General features: G+C 37.5%; 1 protein-coding gene across 1 annotated transcript; it reads right to left on the bottom strand.

The window, feature by feature from the left end:
* Nucleotides 1-10,915: 10,915 nt before the first annotated feature.
* On the bottom strand, nucleotides 10,916-19,439 carry LOC146004162 (uncharacterized). Its single transcript, XM_083142829.1, has 3 exons — nucleotides 19,306-19,439; nucleotides 16,124-17,262; nucleotides 10,916-10,923 (listed from the first exon to the last, which is right to left on the bottom strand). The coding sequence occupies exons 1-3, from the start codon at nucleotides 19,437-19,439 to the stop codon at nucleotides 10,916-10,918; spliced, it is 1,281 nt and encodes a 426-aa protein (XP_082998955.1).
* Nucleotides 19,440-19,777: the final 338 nt, after the last annotated feature.

Genomic DNA, 19,777 nt, shown 5'->3' with positions numbered 1-19,777 from the left:
TTTTCCATACGTAAAAGCTTCAAATTTTATTTATCTGTTGAAAAAGTCCTTTGACTATCCTTATAATATTATTACGAGTTTATTATTAACAACATTTATTATTAGTATTTTTATAATTTTCATAATTTGTTACTGTCAATGTCAACGCAAGAAATCTATTACTTATGACAATGAGTGTACCAACGAATTACCGTTAAGCAAACTTAAAAATGATTCACCATCCGTGGACCAGCTTTACGATGATGTTGCATCAATGGCTGAAGTGGTACCATTAAAAACAATACACCCGCCACTGCCGCCTCCACTGCCCCAATCTGATATTATTCAGCATAGAGTACAAAAAGAAGTTCAAGATTCATCCCGAAATATTTTAGTCACCAAATACGACATTTTAGATTTGCCGAAGAATATTGTATCTGTTAAAGTTAGAGTTCAGAAGTTTGCCGTAAGCAAGGGTCCAAGTTTTGTTCAAAGCAGCCGCAAAATTGAGAGTGAATTGACTATTTCACCCTGTGTCCAGCCAATTGTAAAAATTAAAGATTTACTTGTAAATCAGTCAACAGCAAAAGTCGAGAAAGTTCCAAGTTTCATTCAAAAAGCAGAAAGTAAGCCAAATTCTCAGGTTTCCGAACCTGTTGTATCTTTTACTGATCATAATTTTTACGATTATACGTTTGCCTAGAATTTTTATTTTTATTTATTATGTCTTAAATTTTTAGGTTATTATCCATTATTGAGATTTTACTGTATTTTATTCAAGGGTTTATTAGTATTTTATTTTGCTAGCAGCTTCCCAAGTTTTGTTATTGTATGATCACGGAAGTGTTCGAGTTTTTTAGCCACGCTGACAAACCACGGCAATTTTCTCTCTCTCTCCATCCCGCCTATGACGTCATTTCAAAAGTCCTTGACTTTTTTTTGATTCTCGCAGCTCTTACTAAACCTTGTTCGTAATAATTTAAAGTTTTGTCAAGATTCACGCGTCACCCAACGAGTCAGCGAAACATAGCGCCTTTTTTTCTTCCTCCGTCCGTTGCAAAGTTTACGTCCAAACATCGTGGCTCGATGCGATTCTTTCGTCAGCTATTCCGACGGAACCCGAACTGTACCCGAAGTCGCCGATCACGGCAGCGAGCCTGCAAGTTATCTCGCTGTTGCTGTAGAGAAATTTCAGTTACGTCCAGCGACCACAAAATGCAACTTTGCACAACTTCGAATACCTGTAGTCAACACATTCCTTACTCCGCGCTAGCACTTCCGAGTACTTTAGCACGATTAGAACTTAGCATTGGATATTACAACGAAAAACTTTAGACTCTGCATATTTTTTTGAACCAGTGGCGTTCGCTCATTAAAATTTTCATGGGGCCAGTTTAGTTAAGGATATAGCCATCAGAATTCGATTTTCACGATAGAATTTCATGTCAACAATGTTAGGGATATTTTGTTTTACATAGATAAATTTTGCCATAAAACGTCGCATTTATGCACTTAAGGTTAATCACGACCAATAATTTTAACAAAGGAACAACAAGACGAAATTTTTTTTTGAGTTGTTCTTGCAAAATTTTCCCGTTTCCCAGGGAGATATTTATAGTAAGTAAATTTTTTGGGAAATCGACTTCCATTTCATTAGAATCAGGATAAAGTCAAACGAAATTTCGATTGAAATCACGGAAATTTTTTACAAAAGGGCAATTTTAGCATTTTATGCACATAGATTAATCAAAATTTTTCAGCAACATGCCCGGGCTAAGCCTCGGTGATTAGCACAGGCATGTGCAGCAAAAGTCGCCACGGCATCGTTAGCCTTTCCAAATTTTAACATTGTGGTTTACCACAAATGTTATAATTTGAGAATTTATTATTATTTATTATTAGGAAATTTAGTTCACTTATCCAATTTGCACCTTATTCGACGATGCAGCAATAAATTCATTACTTCTTACTGATTAACTTCGTGTTAATTTTAGTACAGTAGGTAATAATTAGTAATTTGTATTTATATTTTAAAATATTGCATAACTATTCTCGATTTATTTTGTTTGGACAAACCTAAGGGATTTGCACACCATTCTTATATGAGTCAAGTATATCTTTTCCGGGGCGGGTCTGTTCATAAGACCAAGTGATTTGAAGTATACGGCGGACTCGAGAAGTTTTGAGTGGTTAAATTTCTTTTGTTTAAAGAAAATTTGGAATTGAGAAAGTTTTTATTATTTTTATTGTGTTTAAAATTTGAATTTCACTCTTTTGATTCCCTGATGATATATTTGTTACCGCCTGGAGTTTCAACGAAAGTCAGAAGTAGCATTTACTGAATTTTTTTGTTTTACTTTGCATATTAATGAACGACGGAAAATTGCTTCGGCCTATCATTTATTAGGAGGCCATTAGAGGCTTGCCAAAGCAACCTTTTAGGACACTAATAGCTTGCTTTGCGCAACGCAAATTTTATATATATATTTTTTAAGGGTTCACAACATAATATTTTTTCAAGATTTAAACAGAATTTAGAACATGCTTGCAAGACTTATTTTTGTATAATAATTTTAAACTTTGTATTTTGAAGTGAAATCTATTACTGGCAATAAATTATTTCAGTTTATCAGAACACGTAATGGTATTTTAATATCAGGCTCAGGTCAATTTATTGTCATTTAGAATTTGAATAATAATTTGAGCACCCACAGATCAATTCAGATTAACGAGGGGCAATCTATATTTTTTAATTATCAGGATTTTTCTCAGATTATTGTGGATCAACAAATTTTACATACCAGAATTTTAGCTTTTGAACAGGTAAAAATGAAGGGAGTTGTATTACCACTTAATATTCCCAAGAATTTATCTGATTTCACTGTTCCACAATGGACTCCGCTTGAACTTCCCTTAAAGCAACTTAATCAATCTGTTAGTAAGGGCATTCCATTTCAGGAATTAGTTTTAAACCCTTTGCCCATGTCTATATTAGTATTTATTATTTGGAATTTATTACTAACATCAGCACTAGGATTTTATTTTTATAAGCACCGTCAACTTGCAAGACAGGTTCATTCAGAGTAGCACAGTAATAATTAATAATTTAAAGCAACACATCAATCATGGACATTAATATTTTAATTATGGTTGTATATTTTATTTAAATTTTCCTTATTTATTTTCAAAGAGTTATGGCAATTATTTAATCAATTTATTTTTATTTTATTTTATCTTGATGAGGCAATTTAATTTAATTTAATTTTAAGAAAAGGCAATGGAATAAGTTTGGTTTTGTGTGTTTACCAGAATTATATATACCTATCCCACGCAGTTTCCTTTTCTTATTATAATTTCTCCCTTATTTAACCTAACCTGTCTATACGGAACGACGTGGACGAGCAATGCCTACACCAATCATGGGCATTTTTTATGAAGGACGTCCGCAGATGCAGTCAATTACCATACGGGAGACTCGTCACCAACAATTTGAAGGAGGCATGCAGACATGTTTTACTACATTTTTACCAGGAAGGCTGTATTCAACCAGGAATTTTCCAGTTTAGTGTTACAGACTATCAACGACACCTAGTGAGGGAACCAGATAAAATTTCCCTCCACACTGTTTCCAGTTGGGACAACTTTTCCCCATCTCCCAAGTTCTACGGGTAATTTATTACACATTTTACATTGCCCCAAACTAAGTCAAGCAGACAAGCGATACAAAGAAGAAAAGAAGCAGAGAAAACATATTTCCCACAAGCAGCAGGTTTTGGTTACAACAATAGTTACGGAATTGTTGTTTAAATTGTGTTACAGTGTTTTCCCACACATACACATGCAAGCTTATACCATGTGTATTTATGTGGATATTTACATGCATTATAGTTCACATCATACTACAAGGAGGCGACAAGCGCCAGTTGTGTCAATTAACAAGCGCTAGCAACATTTAGTGTGTAATTTTTTTTAAGAAGAAATTTTCACAATGGATAACCAACCGTACATGCAAGCAATAACAAGCATAATTACAGCACTTTTGAACATGTCAAGAAGTATGCTTTAGTGCCAATGTTTTATGCAAATGTTTCTTCCAAGCAGTTAATTTTGTTTCACCAACATGGAACATAGTAAGCAACACATAACAACATAGGCAAGGAAATCGAACATTATATTTAGTTTTTTTTTGCCTGCGACAGTTTCTATACACCTTTCACCATATCTTCTAAGCCTGTCTCAATACTCATACGAAAAGTGACAAAACTAATACGTACGTTAAGGCCTTAAAAAACATAGTACACAATTTTGTACTTCGGAACATTTCTATAAATTATCATTTTCACGAGACAAAGTTTGTTTTTAATTCACTTTATTGTAATTTTTTTTTTTTTTTAATTCCCTCCACCACCGGGAATCGAATTTTGGATCCTTCGATTACAAGGGGATAGCATTAGCCACTGAACTATCGGATAGGCCCGATTGATTCAATAAGAAGCGGGCTCCATAGTCCTGTAATTTTTTTGTATGTTACGTAACTTGATACAAAGTTGTTTTGTGGCAACTAGCAACTTTTAAGATACTCTGGTCATTGTCACGAGTCTTAGCAAAATGTGAAATACTACATTTGGCATGTTATCGTTATTTGTACCTTGAATCACTGCCACAAAAACTATGAGTGCAATGCTTATGAAACGCGTTTCGAACCCGCTCTGAAATGTTCGGGGCAGGAAATGTTCGAAATTTCCCAAAGCTATCAAAATCTCGAATTCTACACGTTATTTTCAACTTAAGTGATTGTTTTTGCATTTCTGGAATAAAAACAAACAATTTCCGATAAGTTCCAGACACTTGCATTCGATAAAACGTCGAGAATTAACGGCTTTTTAAAATTACCATTAGGTATTTCCCGACTGCTCGAGATCCCGAAAAGTCGGGAAGCCATTTCCCGAAGTTGGGATCGGGACGGATTTTTTTTTTCCGATAACGGTCCCGACTTTTCGGGATCCCGCACATTGGTCGGCAGGGCAGTTTGTAGTACCGGACGTGGGAGTGTTCCAATTGATGGAAAGGTTTAAAATCACCAAAAAGCATTGTCACCACACATTAAGGCTGCCAAGACTGAATCCCTGCAGGCTTCTTCATTAGCTACGACACTCGGCGGCAAGCGGCCCGGCGTCAGAGCTTGACCTTCCCGATGAACGGGGTTGTAAGGGAGAGCTTTTGTTCGGTCGATCCTTTCGAATTTTGCTTTTCCACTTCACATTCACGCATACCATCACTCCCCCCTCCCCTTCCAACAGGCCGATTATTTCGAGAAATATTGAAGTGATTCGCAAAAGCCAATTCATTGTCTGGAACAGTGTCGTTCAGCCAGGTCTCCGTAAACACCGCATGTTCTTAAATCCAAAGCAAAGGACTATCTACTATGTAAACTATTACAATCTATCCCACAATGGATTAATGTCAATGTAAGAACTTGGTATTACATCATGTCAAATATTTCTCTCCTTGCACCATTAAACATTCACAAAGGGTGTGTTCCGAAAGTCTTAACGAAACGAACGCATTTAACGAAAATAACTGTAACCCTTTGAGTCTGTAATATCCCAATCCTTATTTATCCATTGTGACAATTACACGTACGTCACTGTACGGAAACAGACCTTATTTGTTTCAAATCAGTTCTCAAATCCGCATAGACGGCAGCACTATTGTGCCTGGACCTTGTCGCCGTCAAGCGGTGTTAATCGAAACTTACTTCCTTCTCCCTCTCCCCCACGCGCTTCCATTACGTACTATAGAACTAATCTGGGTTAATCGACATCGCCCTAAACAGGCGTTACAAGTCGTAAGGCCATTTTCACATGTAACCCCCTTGGTCCCGAGCAGATTATGAGCAAAATGCAAAGTTTCAATTAAATGAGTGTAGATCGGAGGCTAATTGCCCTAGGGAGATGAGTGATATACCGTTGTACGCGGAATGAACCAAAGATTTAGACTATATGAAAATTCGGCGTATATGTGGTGGGGGAGGGGGCTAACTCTCAAAATTCCAAAATTTCGGGAAAAAATGGGGTCCTCCTCCCCCCAAGAAAGAAGTACATGACAGTGTCGACATGCACATGGAAATGATCGCTGATATGTAAGAAACACAAAAATATTTTCATTATTATCATATGACCATTGTAACTTCAGTTATACACCCAAAAGGAATGGTCGGCACGCCACTCATTCAAGCTTTAAAATGCAGCGGTACCTTGAAATGACTTTAGCTCAGAGACTATTTGCCCTGGAGATATGAACGATATACCGTTGTACGCAGAATGAATCACAGATTCAGGCGATGTATAATTTATGCACATTCGGCGTACATATTGAGGGGGAAAGGGGGAAATCCCCCGAAAAATACTTTTTTTTTTAAAAAAAATGGTTTCTCCCCCCGCTGCCCTCCCGAAAAAAAGGATATGAAAATTTCAAAATGCACATAGAAATTATCGTTGGCATGTAAGGAACAGAAAAATATATTCATTTTTGTCATATGACCAATGTAACGCGAGTTGTTCCCCTGAAACGAAAGGCTTGTACGCCACTGTCTCAAGCTTCGGAATTGAGCGAACTGCAGAGTTACATTGAAATGACTATAGTTCAGAAACTAAATGCCCTATAGATATGAACGATATACCGTTGTACCCAGAATGAATCACAGATTCAGACGATATATAATTTATTCACATTCGGCGTACATATGGGGGAAAGGGGGGAAATCCCCTGAAAAATATATTTTTTTTAAAAAAATGGGGCTTCCCCCAGCCCCCCCGAAAAAAGGATGTCAAAATGCACAAAATGCTAAATTTATGCAAATTCCGCGTATATATTGAGGGGGAAGGGAGGAAACCCCCAAAAAATAATTTTGAAAAAAATATAGGAAGAAGAGTACAAATAAGAAGGTTAGGGGAGAGCGGGGCAAGTTGATACAATTTGAGAGTTTGATTTTTTCTTTCTTATGTTGCTAACAAGAAAATAAAACATGTTACTACTCGATAGCTTAACTCTTTACTTTTATAAAAAGCACATAAAAATTTCACAGATATAATTTGTAAGCTGACGAGAACCTAATTAGTAACGCAGGACGCAACGTCTCAACTTGCCCCGTCGTGGGGCAAGTTGATACTGGTATGGAGCAAGTTGATACTAATTTGAAGTAGTTGATAACGATGTGACATAGTTTGATTAAATAAGACAAAATACAAGAAAGTAATTTTAAATTAAAGTTTAGTATTCAGGAAAAGCATACAAACATGAACAAAATATCGTATCGTGATGGATAGCCTACATGCAGTTTGTCACTATCACTTTCTGTTATGCACATATCTGATTTCCAGTGAACACAGGTGCACATAGAACTATGGTATCCGCATTTCGAGTGAGCCCATCTACTGCAGGAAATGCATTGTATCGTATACATTTTTCACCGGGCTTAGAAGCTGAAAATGGTTCGAGGCACATTAGACACAAGCTGTCTTCATCTTCTGACTCTGACTCTGAATTATTATTCTTCAAATATTTCCTGTTTGGTATTTTCTTCTTTTGACCTTGAGTTTCTCTTTCGGTCGGTCCATTATTAATTTTCTTAGTACTATTATTTGCTGACTCCCTTTTACCTTTTTTCAAAGAATGGCACAATCTATTTAAACTCTTTCTGATCTCAATAATTTATTGTTAACTCTAGTTCGAGCTTCATTTTCTAATCTGTTCTTCACTGTTGTGTCTGTAAGGATTGACGATATCATTCGTTGTTTCCCTTTTCGATTTGCTTTTCGTTCTCCAGCCTTAGGGTAACTCTTCTCGGCTTACTGACACACGATGCAATTCTTGATTGTCACTGCTGGTGAAAGGGGTGGCTTCTAATCCCAAGACGTTGGTTTCAGAGATTCTACTTCCATCAGGTAAACGATCTTGCTCATTTTCTTCGGTCGTTGGTCGATCAGTTACGGAACATGGTAAATAATCTTCTTCAGTAAAAATATCTGGATTGAACGGCTTAAAAGTCTGATATAATATTTTTTGGTGTTAGAGCATTGGGTAGTGAACTACTAACGACTCCTGGTATGTCGTATATAGTAAAGGTCTTCTCTGGATTGCTGGTCATCCAACTGCCAATTGCTGCAAAATAAAACTTCTTAAAAGGTCCATAAATCGATCTGTCCAGGTGTTGGAGTTTGTGGGAAGTATGAGGAGGAAATGACAACATAATGATCTCGTTGGCCTTGCAGAAATTCAACACTTCAATCGACAAACGAGAATCATGATTGTCCAGTATCAATAGACATGGGTGATCTTTACTTGCCTTCACGTGACTCTGAGTGTGTTTCATAAACAGCAAAAATGAAGACGCTGTCATCCATCCTGTGGGATATGAAGTTCCAATACAACCAAGGAGTCCGCTCTGAACAAAGTGATCTTTAAAATAGACCCTTGGAAATATGAACATTGTGGGCACGGAGTTTCCGATCGCATTTACGGCAGAGGCAAGTGTTACAATTGTGTCCCTTTCTGCTGACGTTGCCTTGGCTATTTAACGTACACCCTTTTCTACAATGATTTTCCCAGGGCGCTGAACATTGTGAATACATGTTTCATCGGTGTTCCAAATATCTTTGCTCTCAAATTTCTACATCTCCAGAACAGCTTTTAACTTATTGAAAAATATGCCTACGTTGTGTCAGTTAAAGCTAGTACCACGGCTTAGGCTTGTGCCTTCAGGCTCTCTAAGGGACAGTCTAGGATGCCTTTTCATGTATGCAGTAAACCATTCTATCGAGGCAATTTTATTATTTATCCAAATGTCAGGAATTTTCACCTTGTTAGCTACTGCTAATTCATATGTGAACTCTCTGATGTTTTTTAGGCGTCAAACCATAGTAGATACTTGAACAGTGGACAATGTATTCCTTTAGTTGCAGTTCTAAATCGTCACTGAAGACTTGACGATCTTTGGAGTAACACATTCGTATTTTGGTACCCTCACTTTGGTTTACTTCTTTTTTCTTTTTACACCTCATAAGAGTCATTTTGTCGATCCCATATGTCTTTGCGGCTTCACTCACTGATAAGGTACCATTCTTGACATCGGCGTAGGCTTTCTTAAATGTTTCAACTGGTATTTCTCCTCGACTGGTCTTTTTGACGTAATTCCGGACCATTTTCTGTAAACAAACAAACAAAAAAATAATTAGAAGCAGCTTTGGTAAGTTGATACACCGTATCAACCCGCCCCAATTCAGCCGTATCAACTTTCCCCAACCGGCGCCATTTCGATTAACGAACTATAACGTACTACAGACAACAGAAAAAGAAACAACAATAACAGAGTTTTCTTACCTTTTAGTGGCACAACACACATCCACCAAGACAAAATAATTCACAGTTCATGTAAGCCCACCAGGAGACTTCAAACAACATCCAAAAAAGTTACTTTACACCCTGAAAAATACACTTGGTCGGATAAATTCGGGCACAAAATTGTTCGTTAGCCATGCACACGTTCAGACAATAGGGACTGCTGATCGGCGTCTTCTGTTTAACGGACATTACCCAGCGCATCCGCATTCCCTCGTAAATGACAATGTATCAACTTGCCTCTGTCTCAACTTGCCCCGATCTACCCTACCTTTGCTGCTCCAGCTCCCAGGCTTGGTCTAGAGCCATGATGCCTTACTTCTGGTGGTACTCCATAAAACATGGCTCCAGACACAGGGGCACCTTGCAGGTAACGCAGCGGCATCTACTAGGCCGTGAAGTTCGTGGCCCGCACAGCACACATCACACACACACACCGTGTCATGGTGGGGAAGTGACGGAAGCCACTAACCTCGTAGCGCGTGTTGGTGGATAGAGACGAACTTGATGATGGACCAAGTTGTGCCGCACCTTGGGGAGCTGGGGTTCGAGTGCCTCGCCTGCCACTTGTCCCCAAAAGACTTATAGCCAACTTCTCACAGAAGTTGATGATGAAATGTCTTGAAGAGCAGGTAGGCGTTGAGGATACTGTTGCGGTATAGACCGACTTCTGATGCGTTGAGACTCTGGTAATTTAAGTTAACTGTTTTACCTTAGGCGTAGTTCTACCAGATGAATAACACGGTACCTCGATTTATATTTTAGAATATTTATAATACTAAAGAATACATATTGGTATGTAGAACCGTAATTACAACTGTCTGATATCGTAGATAATAGGAGACGCACGCGTACTATGTTGCACGGCCGAGCTCACACGAGCAAGTAGGTCAGTCTCCTCGCTGCGCGCGCATGCGCCGCAGACGGCTCGCAGCAGAATGCTTTCATTCCCGAACAGATACATTGGTCGAGTAGGTGGAAGAAGAGCTTGACAGTCCACTTCATGGTCTTTTGTTGGACATCGTAGGAATTAGTCATGCGGTCGGCCTTGTCAACGTAACCCATGTGGCTATTGTATTCGCATACAATAGCCGACTTGAGTACGTTGCCATGGTCATCCAAGAAATTTCCATCAGCTGGTGAACGATGGATGTTCGTCAACAGGTACACCTCTCTCTTGTCTTTCCAACATATCACAGTCAAGTCATTCTTCACCCGAACACGTAGGTCACCTCTCTTCAGCTTGAAGTCAGTCTTTGAAAAGTTGGGTGGGAGGCCTTTTCGTCGGGGATTGACGGTCCCGCACCAATAGATACTTCTTGTTGTGAGATCATCAAATAGCTCTGGAGAAGAGAGGTAGTTGTCCATAAATAATTTATGACCAACTCCCTTCACCTTCTCCGTCAACGCTACAACTGAACCATGCGTCGCTGATGTCGTGGCAGTCGCTCTGTTCTTGTCCTTGCCCTGTATCCAAATCCTCCATCTCATATCGGATTTCATCAGAACGGAGATCACCGGGGACAGCCATGGTCAACTATAAGCCTTTTGGGGACACAGCAGGCACAAACAACACTAGCACACTTTTTACACCACAAGAAAACACGTAGATGACAAAAAAGTCCTTTGAAGTCTGTCACTTCACTGAAAAAATATCCTCGCACTTGGGCACAAAAAGACACACACCTACGCACAACTTTCACGGACGAAGAGCTAGAACACAGTGAAAAATGAGCCCCGATTCTTGCAGCTACTTCAAATTATATTTTTAGACAATGCAGGGTAACCTGTGTTGCAACTTGTGCTCAAAAACAAAGGATTCCTTCAGCGCGCTTCGAAATTCCATTCTCACAACGCAGATTCAACAACCAGTCTTCCCCCTCCCCCACCACCACTCTCTGCTTGCGCCCGCACGGAAAACTTTCATTTTGACATCGGATACTGATAAACAAGCTTCCTTCGAATCAGGGAGTCGTAACGTACCCAATTTGCGTTACACGGTACGTTCCATTTTGTAGGAGGAAGAGTATGGTTCAGCTGCTGGTACCCATGGAACGTAACGAAATGCAATATGTTACAGACTGACGTTACAGAGAACGTAACAAAATGTATTATGGTAGATATTAACGTTATAAAGGAACGGAACGAAATGAGCACATTGGAACATAACGTAATATGCAATATGGTATATACTACCGTTACAAGGATACAAGGAACGTAGTAACGAAATGCATTGTGGTATATACTAGCGTTACAAAAAAACGTAACGAAATGCAACATGGTAGTAAATAACGGTACATAGGAACGTAATGAATGCAATCCTCCGTAACGGAACGAAGTGAAAGGCAATATGGTTAATTAACGTTACATAGGAATGTAACAAAATGTAAACCACTGTAGCGGAACGGAACAAAATGCAGTTGGGTACATACCATCTGCATAAGGAACGTAAATAAATTCAGTATGGTAGATGTTAACGTTACAAGGAAAGAACAATTCACAAATGTTTGCTAGTAACGTTATAGGTGCGTGACAAATATAATCTATTAAACATCAAGGAAGAAAAAGGAATAGCCCAAATCTCTTGCCATTCATTGGAACATTGCGAAAAATAACTCAGTATATTGTGTGGGATTAATGTTTCGTTAAAAATATGGTTGTTTGTAAATTAATGAATTTCCACCAGGGTTGTTAAAGGATCAGGAATTTTAAATCAATTCAATTCAGGTTCAGCAGGGAATATTAGCAAGCATAAATGGATCTGGACCGTAAAGAGCCTTTTTATGTTTAAGGTATTTAAATAAGTTCCAGGAACCTTTTTTCTGGATCAATTGAAATACGGCACAGGGTCCTTCGTTCCGGATCAATTTAAAGACGGTCTAAGTTCCATATTTGAAATGAAACAATACGCAACTTGGACCGAATTTACACTGTGATAGAACAGGTTCCGGTATTGTTGCGGAACCCAATAGAACCCATTAGTTGATGGGTTCGTGGACGTTTAAAAACCCTGATTTGAAAATTACATTTTTGGCTCGAAATTGAATAAACCTTCCATGTAGTGTAGAAATGAGTAGCCATAGGCGTGCGCACGAAGTCCAAAGGGGGGGTTAATGCCCCGCCCTAATCATGGACGTCTGCAGATATTTTCGACGGAGGGAGAAGCGAGGTATTTTTCCATGGGGCATATTACCCCGATAATAGTGTTGCCCCCTCAAGAAACACCACTTGAATTCGAAATTATCGCATTCCTGCATACCCATTATAATAATTAATGTAAATTACTATGACTGGAATCAAATTATAGCCTACGTGTGAAATATATACTTTTAGCTGACATTCGTTTTCTAAAGGAGAGAGGTGGCCATCCGCACCCCCCTTTCAGATTTCCATGCCCCTATATTATTATACTTTAATCCAGAAATTTAGGGGAGAGGAATTTTATCGCCGGTTATTAAACTATATTATGCTCTTGAAGAAAATGAAGTATTTTTAAGCCAATGAAAGTTCACAAAACAACTACGGCTAAAGAAGGTGCAGTGGCGCAACCACAGGGGGGGGGGGGGAGATTGGGCCTCAACCTTGGACGGAAATCAATTCTAAGGGGTAAGGTTGCAAACATTGAACTATGGAAAGAAAGGTTGCAGAATCTAAGAGTTGCAGGACAAAACGATACTAAAGACGGATTTAGTTTTCACGTCTTTCGTGCATTATTTCTTCCAGACGGTCAAGAGCATCTGCAAGGAGGCACAGAAGGGCAATTGCCCCCTTTCGATTTATATCTTTATACAAATGTAAATAAAGTTATATAAAATTGTCTAGCTCGTTTCGCTCGCAATATCTGCTTTTCTTACAGTCTTGTCAATTTCAAACCCTTAGCTATAGTGGAACCATGAGCAAAACAACCTGCGCAGACCCACGACTCCTGTACACCATACTCCCGCTTGTAGGGGAGGGGGAGAGTGGACCATGCTTCCTTATGGCCAGAGGTGGAGGGAAGAAGGGAAAGCTGCGCGGGGACTTTTCGTCCCAAGGTTTTTTTCCTTGTGGTCGATGTATAGGGGACGGCGGCAGTCAGCCCTGGACGCCGAACGATGTAAATAGAAAAAAAAAATGTAAAAGAGAATGTCATGGGCCTCCATGATTTTTTTGCGCCATATTAAATCAATATTGTTTTCAGTTTGCAAAAATTTGGATCTAAAAGTTTTCTTGATCGCTTCGCTAGCAATTTATTTTCTGTAATGCATTGTAAATTACCAGAGGGAGAAGTAACAAGAAGTAAGTACATCAGACTATTACAAACAGTTGAGTCTTAAATGTATGAACAATTGTTTGGGGGAGAAGAAGCGCACACATTTCAGAGGCATATTTTTTGTTGTTTGTTGTGGGGCGAATTAATTCATTATGTAATGTATTAATATAGGCTATATAAATTGTGTACATATAATAATAGTGCCATTATTACTACTATTATTAATAGTTTATCCAAGTACTCCCCCCGCAGACAAGAATTTGTGGTTACTCCTCTGAGGGGGTGCATCATTTTCTATGTAATTGAAAACTATCGCGCTTCGTTCTCTGGCAAATTTCTTAAAAATAAAAGTAAGGACATTTTGAACAGGACACTTAATAACATAATGGCGATGTCTTCCATTCCTAACTCCCAGGTGTGGGCAGACGTTGTAACATGCACTTTTAGTGACCATTGATTTCTACCATAAATTGCTACTACTAGATAGTGAACATAGAAGTGCATGTTTGGACACACGCCAGAGATTGTGCTTATGGCAATGGTCATCGTTAGTGCTCGAAAGTTGATGTGTGTGTGTGTTCAGTAGACTTTCAGCTATGCAATTGCGGGCGCGCACTTATGTGTGTGTAACAAATTTACTTTGTTTTTATATAGTCTTGTGCAACGTACGCATACTGTACTTTAGCGAGGACAAGAATTTACATGACCCCAACTCAGCCATGCAAAAATTAAACTTTGATAGTTATTGGAGCCCATTTTAATATTACAATTGTGGGTTCAGTATTTTTGAGGTATCGATAAGACATGTGGAACGACTGATTCTAACAAAATGAGTCAAGTTCAAAAGATATGTGGATGCTATTTGTCATCTCCATTTACATTCCATGCTGTTACACGGGATGATTTGGTAGTAGAGTGATTGACTATTCGGTTTCCATTCTTCAAAAACTCATTGTCCAGAACATTAGAAAGTAACATGCTGATTTGGATACACACACAGGCAGACACGTGCGTCCATCAAGGTAATTAATGTACATTAATTTGCATTTGCGTATCAGATGCCATGCAATAATTACTTAGACAAGATAATGACAATGATGTTGCCATTTTTTGATATTTTATTAAGAGAATTTTATAACAAGAGAACTAAACTTAACCTTAGGAAGTAGCGTGTTTGAAAAACAAGAATTGATTTTAGGTTAGATATTAGGAGGCTAACAGTAACGTCTGTTATTGAGTGGTGTTCCTGAGTAATTTGCTCTAAATGTTACATTTTGAGGTACATTCTAAAATGGCTGTCAAATTTATCATAAAAAATCTAAAAATTTACACTAATCTCTCACAAAGAAATAGATATCATGGGAATTAATACAATAAAAAAAATTAGGATTTGTTCACCAACCAAGGAATAACAATATTTGCCATATATTCAACTCCCTACAACATCGAAGCTCAATTTTTTTTAAAAAAATGTAAATATACATATATTTAAAGTATGCATTCGTACTGTATAAGCATAAGAATAGAACGGAGGTTCTGAAAAGTATATATTGAAACAGTTTTTAAAATTTTGTTGAATATCTTTATTATTCTCTTAATCATTCCAAGGTAAATTCTAAAACAAGGAAAAAAAAGACCTTATTACTTAAAAAACTAGAGAAATTTTGTATCTTTCAAAACAAAGCAAATACACTGTCATTTCCTTCAGGTGTCAATTTAAAACTAAACAGAATTCCACAAATTTGACATGAATAAAAATATATTTCATACTCTTGTATAACATCAGTATATCTGTGCAATTTTGTGAACAGGTAAGACAGCTACTCAAAACTAAATGTATTAATTACTAGGAAACATTAAACAAGTACGAGCAAAATTGTTCTTTTAATTAAATTACTTCTTATGGAACCTCTGAAAAGATTTTCTTTGGTTACAGCTACTTATGTATAATGAACTATAAGATCACAAAAAAAATCAAGTAATTATATACATTATTAATCTAGACAGTAATATTCCCCACATTTTCAACATGTTGTACAAGATCTTTCTGTGGTGTATCATTGGATTCCACAAAGTTTGCTACAATGTTTGTAGTCAATTCTGTGCTGCTATTTCTGAGATTGCTTTTTAATGAAGATTTAGTTAGATTTTTTTTCATGAAAATATAATTATTTCTAATAACAAGTATGTCATCAATAATTTCGGTTGCCATATTACACCTGAGTGGGTTTAGTATGAATTTCAGAGATGAAAAGAGTCTCTCGACACTAACTTGTGTTGCAGGAGTAGAGAGAACAATACAAGCCAAAATGTACAATTCGGGACAACTTGATTTTCTAATTTCCCAGAAATTTAGAACATTTTCAGTCCTTTTCAGTCTTCGAGTTGAAACAAAGTAAGTGTCCAATAATGACGCAATATTAAACTTTGGTGCAGATATGGTATTCCGCCGCAATAAATCTTGTTTCTTTAAGTAGTTTGTGACATGGTCACTGTCATCATCTTCAGTGCTGGAATCTTCTTGTTTCTTTACCTCTCCACACACTGATAAGGATTTCATGTGTTCAAGTCTTAACCACAACTTCTGGAGATACACCTTCGCCACATGGATGTTTTCTTCACTTAAAACAGAAAAGTACCTGGGATCCATGTAAATAGAAGCAAGAAATCCTGGATACTCAAATAATGATGGAAGTCTCTCTTCGTTATTGACATATAATGCTTGTTTTTCTCGTTTGTCCATGCCCTCTACTATGTGGCGTGCAAGGTCTGTGTTGATTGTTGATGTTTTAAGGCGACACTCCAGCCATATCCCGTAGAAGTCGCCAAGTAGAAGCTGTTCTTCTTGCAGCCTCTTTGTGGCTACTTTGGCTGGTTCCAGTGACGTCAAAATAGCCTCAATGTATATCCAGTCTTCTTGCTTTATTTTAACTTGCTCTTGATAGTAATCCCCTATGAACTTTTTAAGTGTAAAAAGTGACTGGAGCATATCATTTGTGCTGTTCCATCTTGTCGGGACATCAAGGGATGGTACCGGCAGTGATTCTGCATTCAATTGACGCCGTGCTGTAGGCGATCGTAAGACACGGCATGCTGCTTGACATGTCACAATAATATCCTTAACTTCAGGAATGGAATTGAGAGCATCATTCACGACTAAATGAAGAGTATGCGACGCGCAACGAACGGATTGGAGACGATAATCTTTACTCGTCAATTCCATTTCAATATCTTCATCTTCGTAAGTGTCTTGAGAAATATTAGACATCTTTGTTTCTTGATCTTCCCCAATAAGTTTCCCGGCTTTAATCATGTTTGCTCCAGTGTCTGTAGTTAAACTATATATATTCTCCACGGGCACATTATACTTATCCAGAATGTTCAACAATTCGTAACGCAAATTGCTACCTGTTTGAGACACAAATAACTCTTGAACTGACAAAGTACGCAATTGGAGAGCCCCATTTACAACAAACTGGACGTTGACACCAAAGAATGATCGTCCATTTTTCGAAGTAGAATCAACTTTTAGATGTATCAATTTTCCCTCCATTTCGCCGCGTATTGTTTCTCTGATCTGCTGGGCCTGACTGAATAGCATGTTCCGTACACCTTCCTTGTTCACGATAAACCTGCAGAGAATAAAATTTGCTTTAATCCTTAATTGATAAGTTGTTTCTTGATTTTTGACATTTTCAAGACATTTGTTTCAAACCCAAAATAGAATTAAAATTCTTAAAAATATTTTTCAAATAGTATGAATTAATTATATTATCAAGCTTTCATCAACTAGGCAAATGCTACAAATATGAGAAAGCAGAACACTTTTTTGGTGAAAGTGAAAAAGATTGTTATTTAAAACCATAATAGGTTAACCTCTATCAGTGTGTCTAGAAACTAACGCAGCTTGCATGCAATAAACAGTGTTATTTGATGCAATCAACGCTCTTTAGTAAAGTTTGAACTAATGAGGAAGTTATAACACCACCCTCCCTGGTCACAGCACTGGGCTTTGGCAATAGGTCTTTTTGCTTCATTCAGATATACCTAAGGCTGTGAAAAGGATATATGTGACACCTATATTTTTTTTATTTTCTAAAATATATTAACAATAGTATATAGGGGATATCTAAATAAGTTGTACTGCATGCTCAGTTCCATCCAGCACTGGAAAGCTACAGAGTCTCTGCGCAGAGTTAGCACGTGATATGGGACAGATGCCGGCATTTTCGTCCCGTAACGTCTAGCATGCAGACAATTATACAGTATTTATATTACATATTCCGACCTAACCTGTGTTATAAGAGTTTAAAACGAACGCACTGTATATGTAACAACTTTGTAAAATTGAGGAAAATTTGACATAATATTTGAAAACTTTATATTAATTAGTTTTGTTTGAGTGTACAAAAGTGTGTTAAATATCATTTGATGAAAAAATGTGTCTCATACATATCAGTCTTCAGAAAATTACTTTTCCAGACAGTTATACTTAGTTTACTTATTCAAAGAGTAACTGTTGCAGTTGAAATTACTCATGATTATGTCAGTGAGTAACTAGTTTTACAGTTATTTGAAAAACTAACTTAACGTAATTGCATTCCTTCTAAACATTGTAAGGATATACAGAACTCTCTACCTTCATTACATGAGGCTGGATCAATAAAATCAATGTATTTGAAGTAACCTGAAATGAATTTCTAAGGAATTCTAACTAAAGAAGGTAGCTGTAACCGTAGCAGAGTTTCATTTTTGCAATAGATGTAACTTTATGACGTTACTTTTACTATTCTTTAAGACAAATTTTTAACTTTAAAATTTGTAGCGTTGGGGGAAAAAGTTAAATTTGGCAACACTGTTTCAACTATGGGCTCCCGCGTAGCCAAATTATTAGTGATTTAACATTTGGCGCTAGCGGTCCAGGGTTAAATTCCTGGTGGGAGCCCTCCAAAATTTCAGTCCTGCCCAGCTACGCGAGGACAGTAGTTGAGCTAGTTAAGGAGTGGGTTCTGTCTTGAAAGCCAGAAATAGCTGCGATGGACTATGCGCGGACCAAGCGTCATCCTTTGAAAAATCAGCTTAGAGTTGTTGGCATTTGAATAATTAGTCTTGTTTGTATACGTCAAATTGATTTAAGGGCCTTTCTCTTAGAGGGGTAGTTTAGCTTCCAACTATTTCTTTTCTGGACGCTTTTGTTTCCTTTTTTTTTCGGAATCTCCTACTAAGGCAAGAAAGCAGGGCTTCGTTCCATTTTGAATTTAGGACATCCACGCTTTGTTGCAATTCGTCATTTCTAGTTGCTCATTAAAACTTCAGTGTTTGGTTTAATCTTGATTGTTGTCATAATATTACAATGCGATGACATACCACAGACATAAAATCCAAAATAAAATTTCTTAAATATTTATTTTCTTGTAATTAATGATCATTGGGTGTGTTCAATTTTTCGCAATAAAATATCCAACAGAAAGTAACTGCAAAAGTAAGTTATTCTTTAAATTGAGTAGCTGCACCGAACCTACTTTTTGAACCAAGCAACTGACTCGAGTAACTTTCCGAACACTGATTAAGACTGTCCGTTACTAACAATGAAAATAATTTCATTCGTATACAATGTGAACATACTAAGGAATACATGTAAAGGACAATCTGACGACATTGATGAAAATACGCACCTGTCAGAAGCTGGCATCGCTTCCAAAAGAGGATTCACTATATCTTGAAATGCTTGGTCATTCATCAGTGAAAAAGGACGTCCGTGCTCCGAGATGAGTCGGATGCAAGACTGCCTGAGGATGTCTGCGGTCATCTTTACATTTAGGAGAATATTGGCTTTCGGATTACTAGAGATAGCATTTCTCATTTTCTTCTTCTGCAGAAATGACAGCTTATCTTGATGCCTCCGCTTGATATGTTTCTCTAGGTTACCACTATGATCTCCCTATAAAGAAAATAGTTTTATTCATACTGAAAGAATTAATATCAAAGTAAAATCTATGTGCGAGTTTGTGTATTCGTACAATATACCCATATACGTAAATATATGGAGACCACTAACTGTCATTATATAACAATATGCTTAATGTATGGAGATTAGTCACAAATTGGAATCCCAGCACTTTTTACGCCTGATTAAAATACTATAGA

Source organism: Lepisma saccharinum, chromosome 21 (genome assembly GCF_977018435.1).
Source record: "Lepisma saccharinum chromosome 21, izLepSacc3.1, whole genome shotgun sequence".
NCBI classification, from domain to species: domain Eukaryota; kingdom Metazoa; phylum Arthropoda; class Insecta; order Zygentoma; family Lepismatidae; genus Lepisma; species Lepisma saccharinum.
The sequence above is the reverse complement of the archived record's forward strand: the minus strand, read 5'-3'. Positions and strand labels throughout refer to the sequence as shown.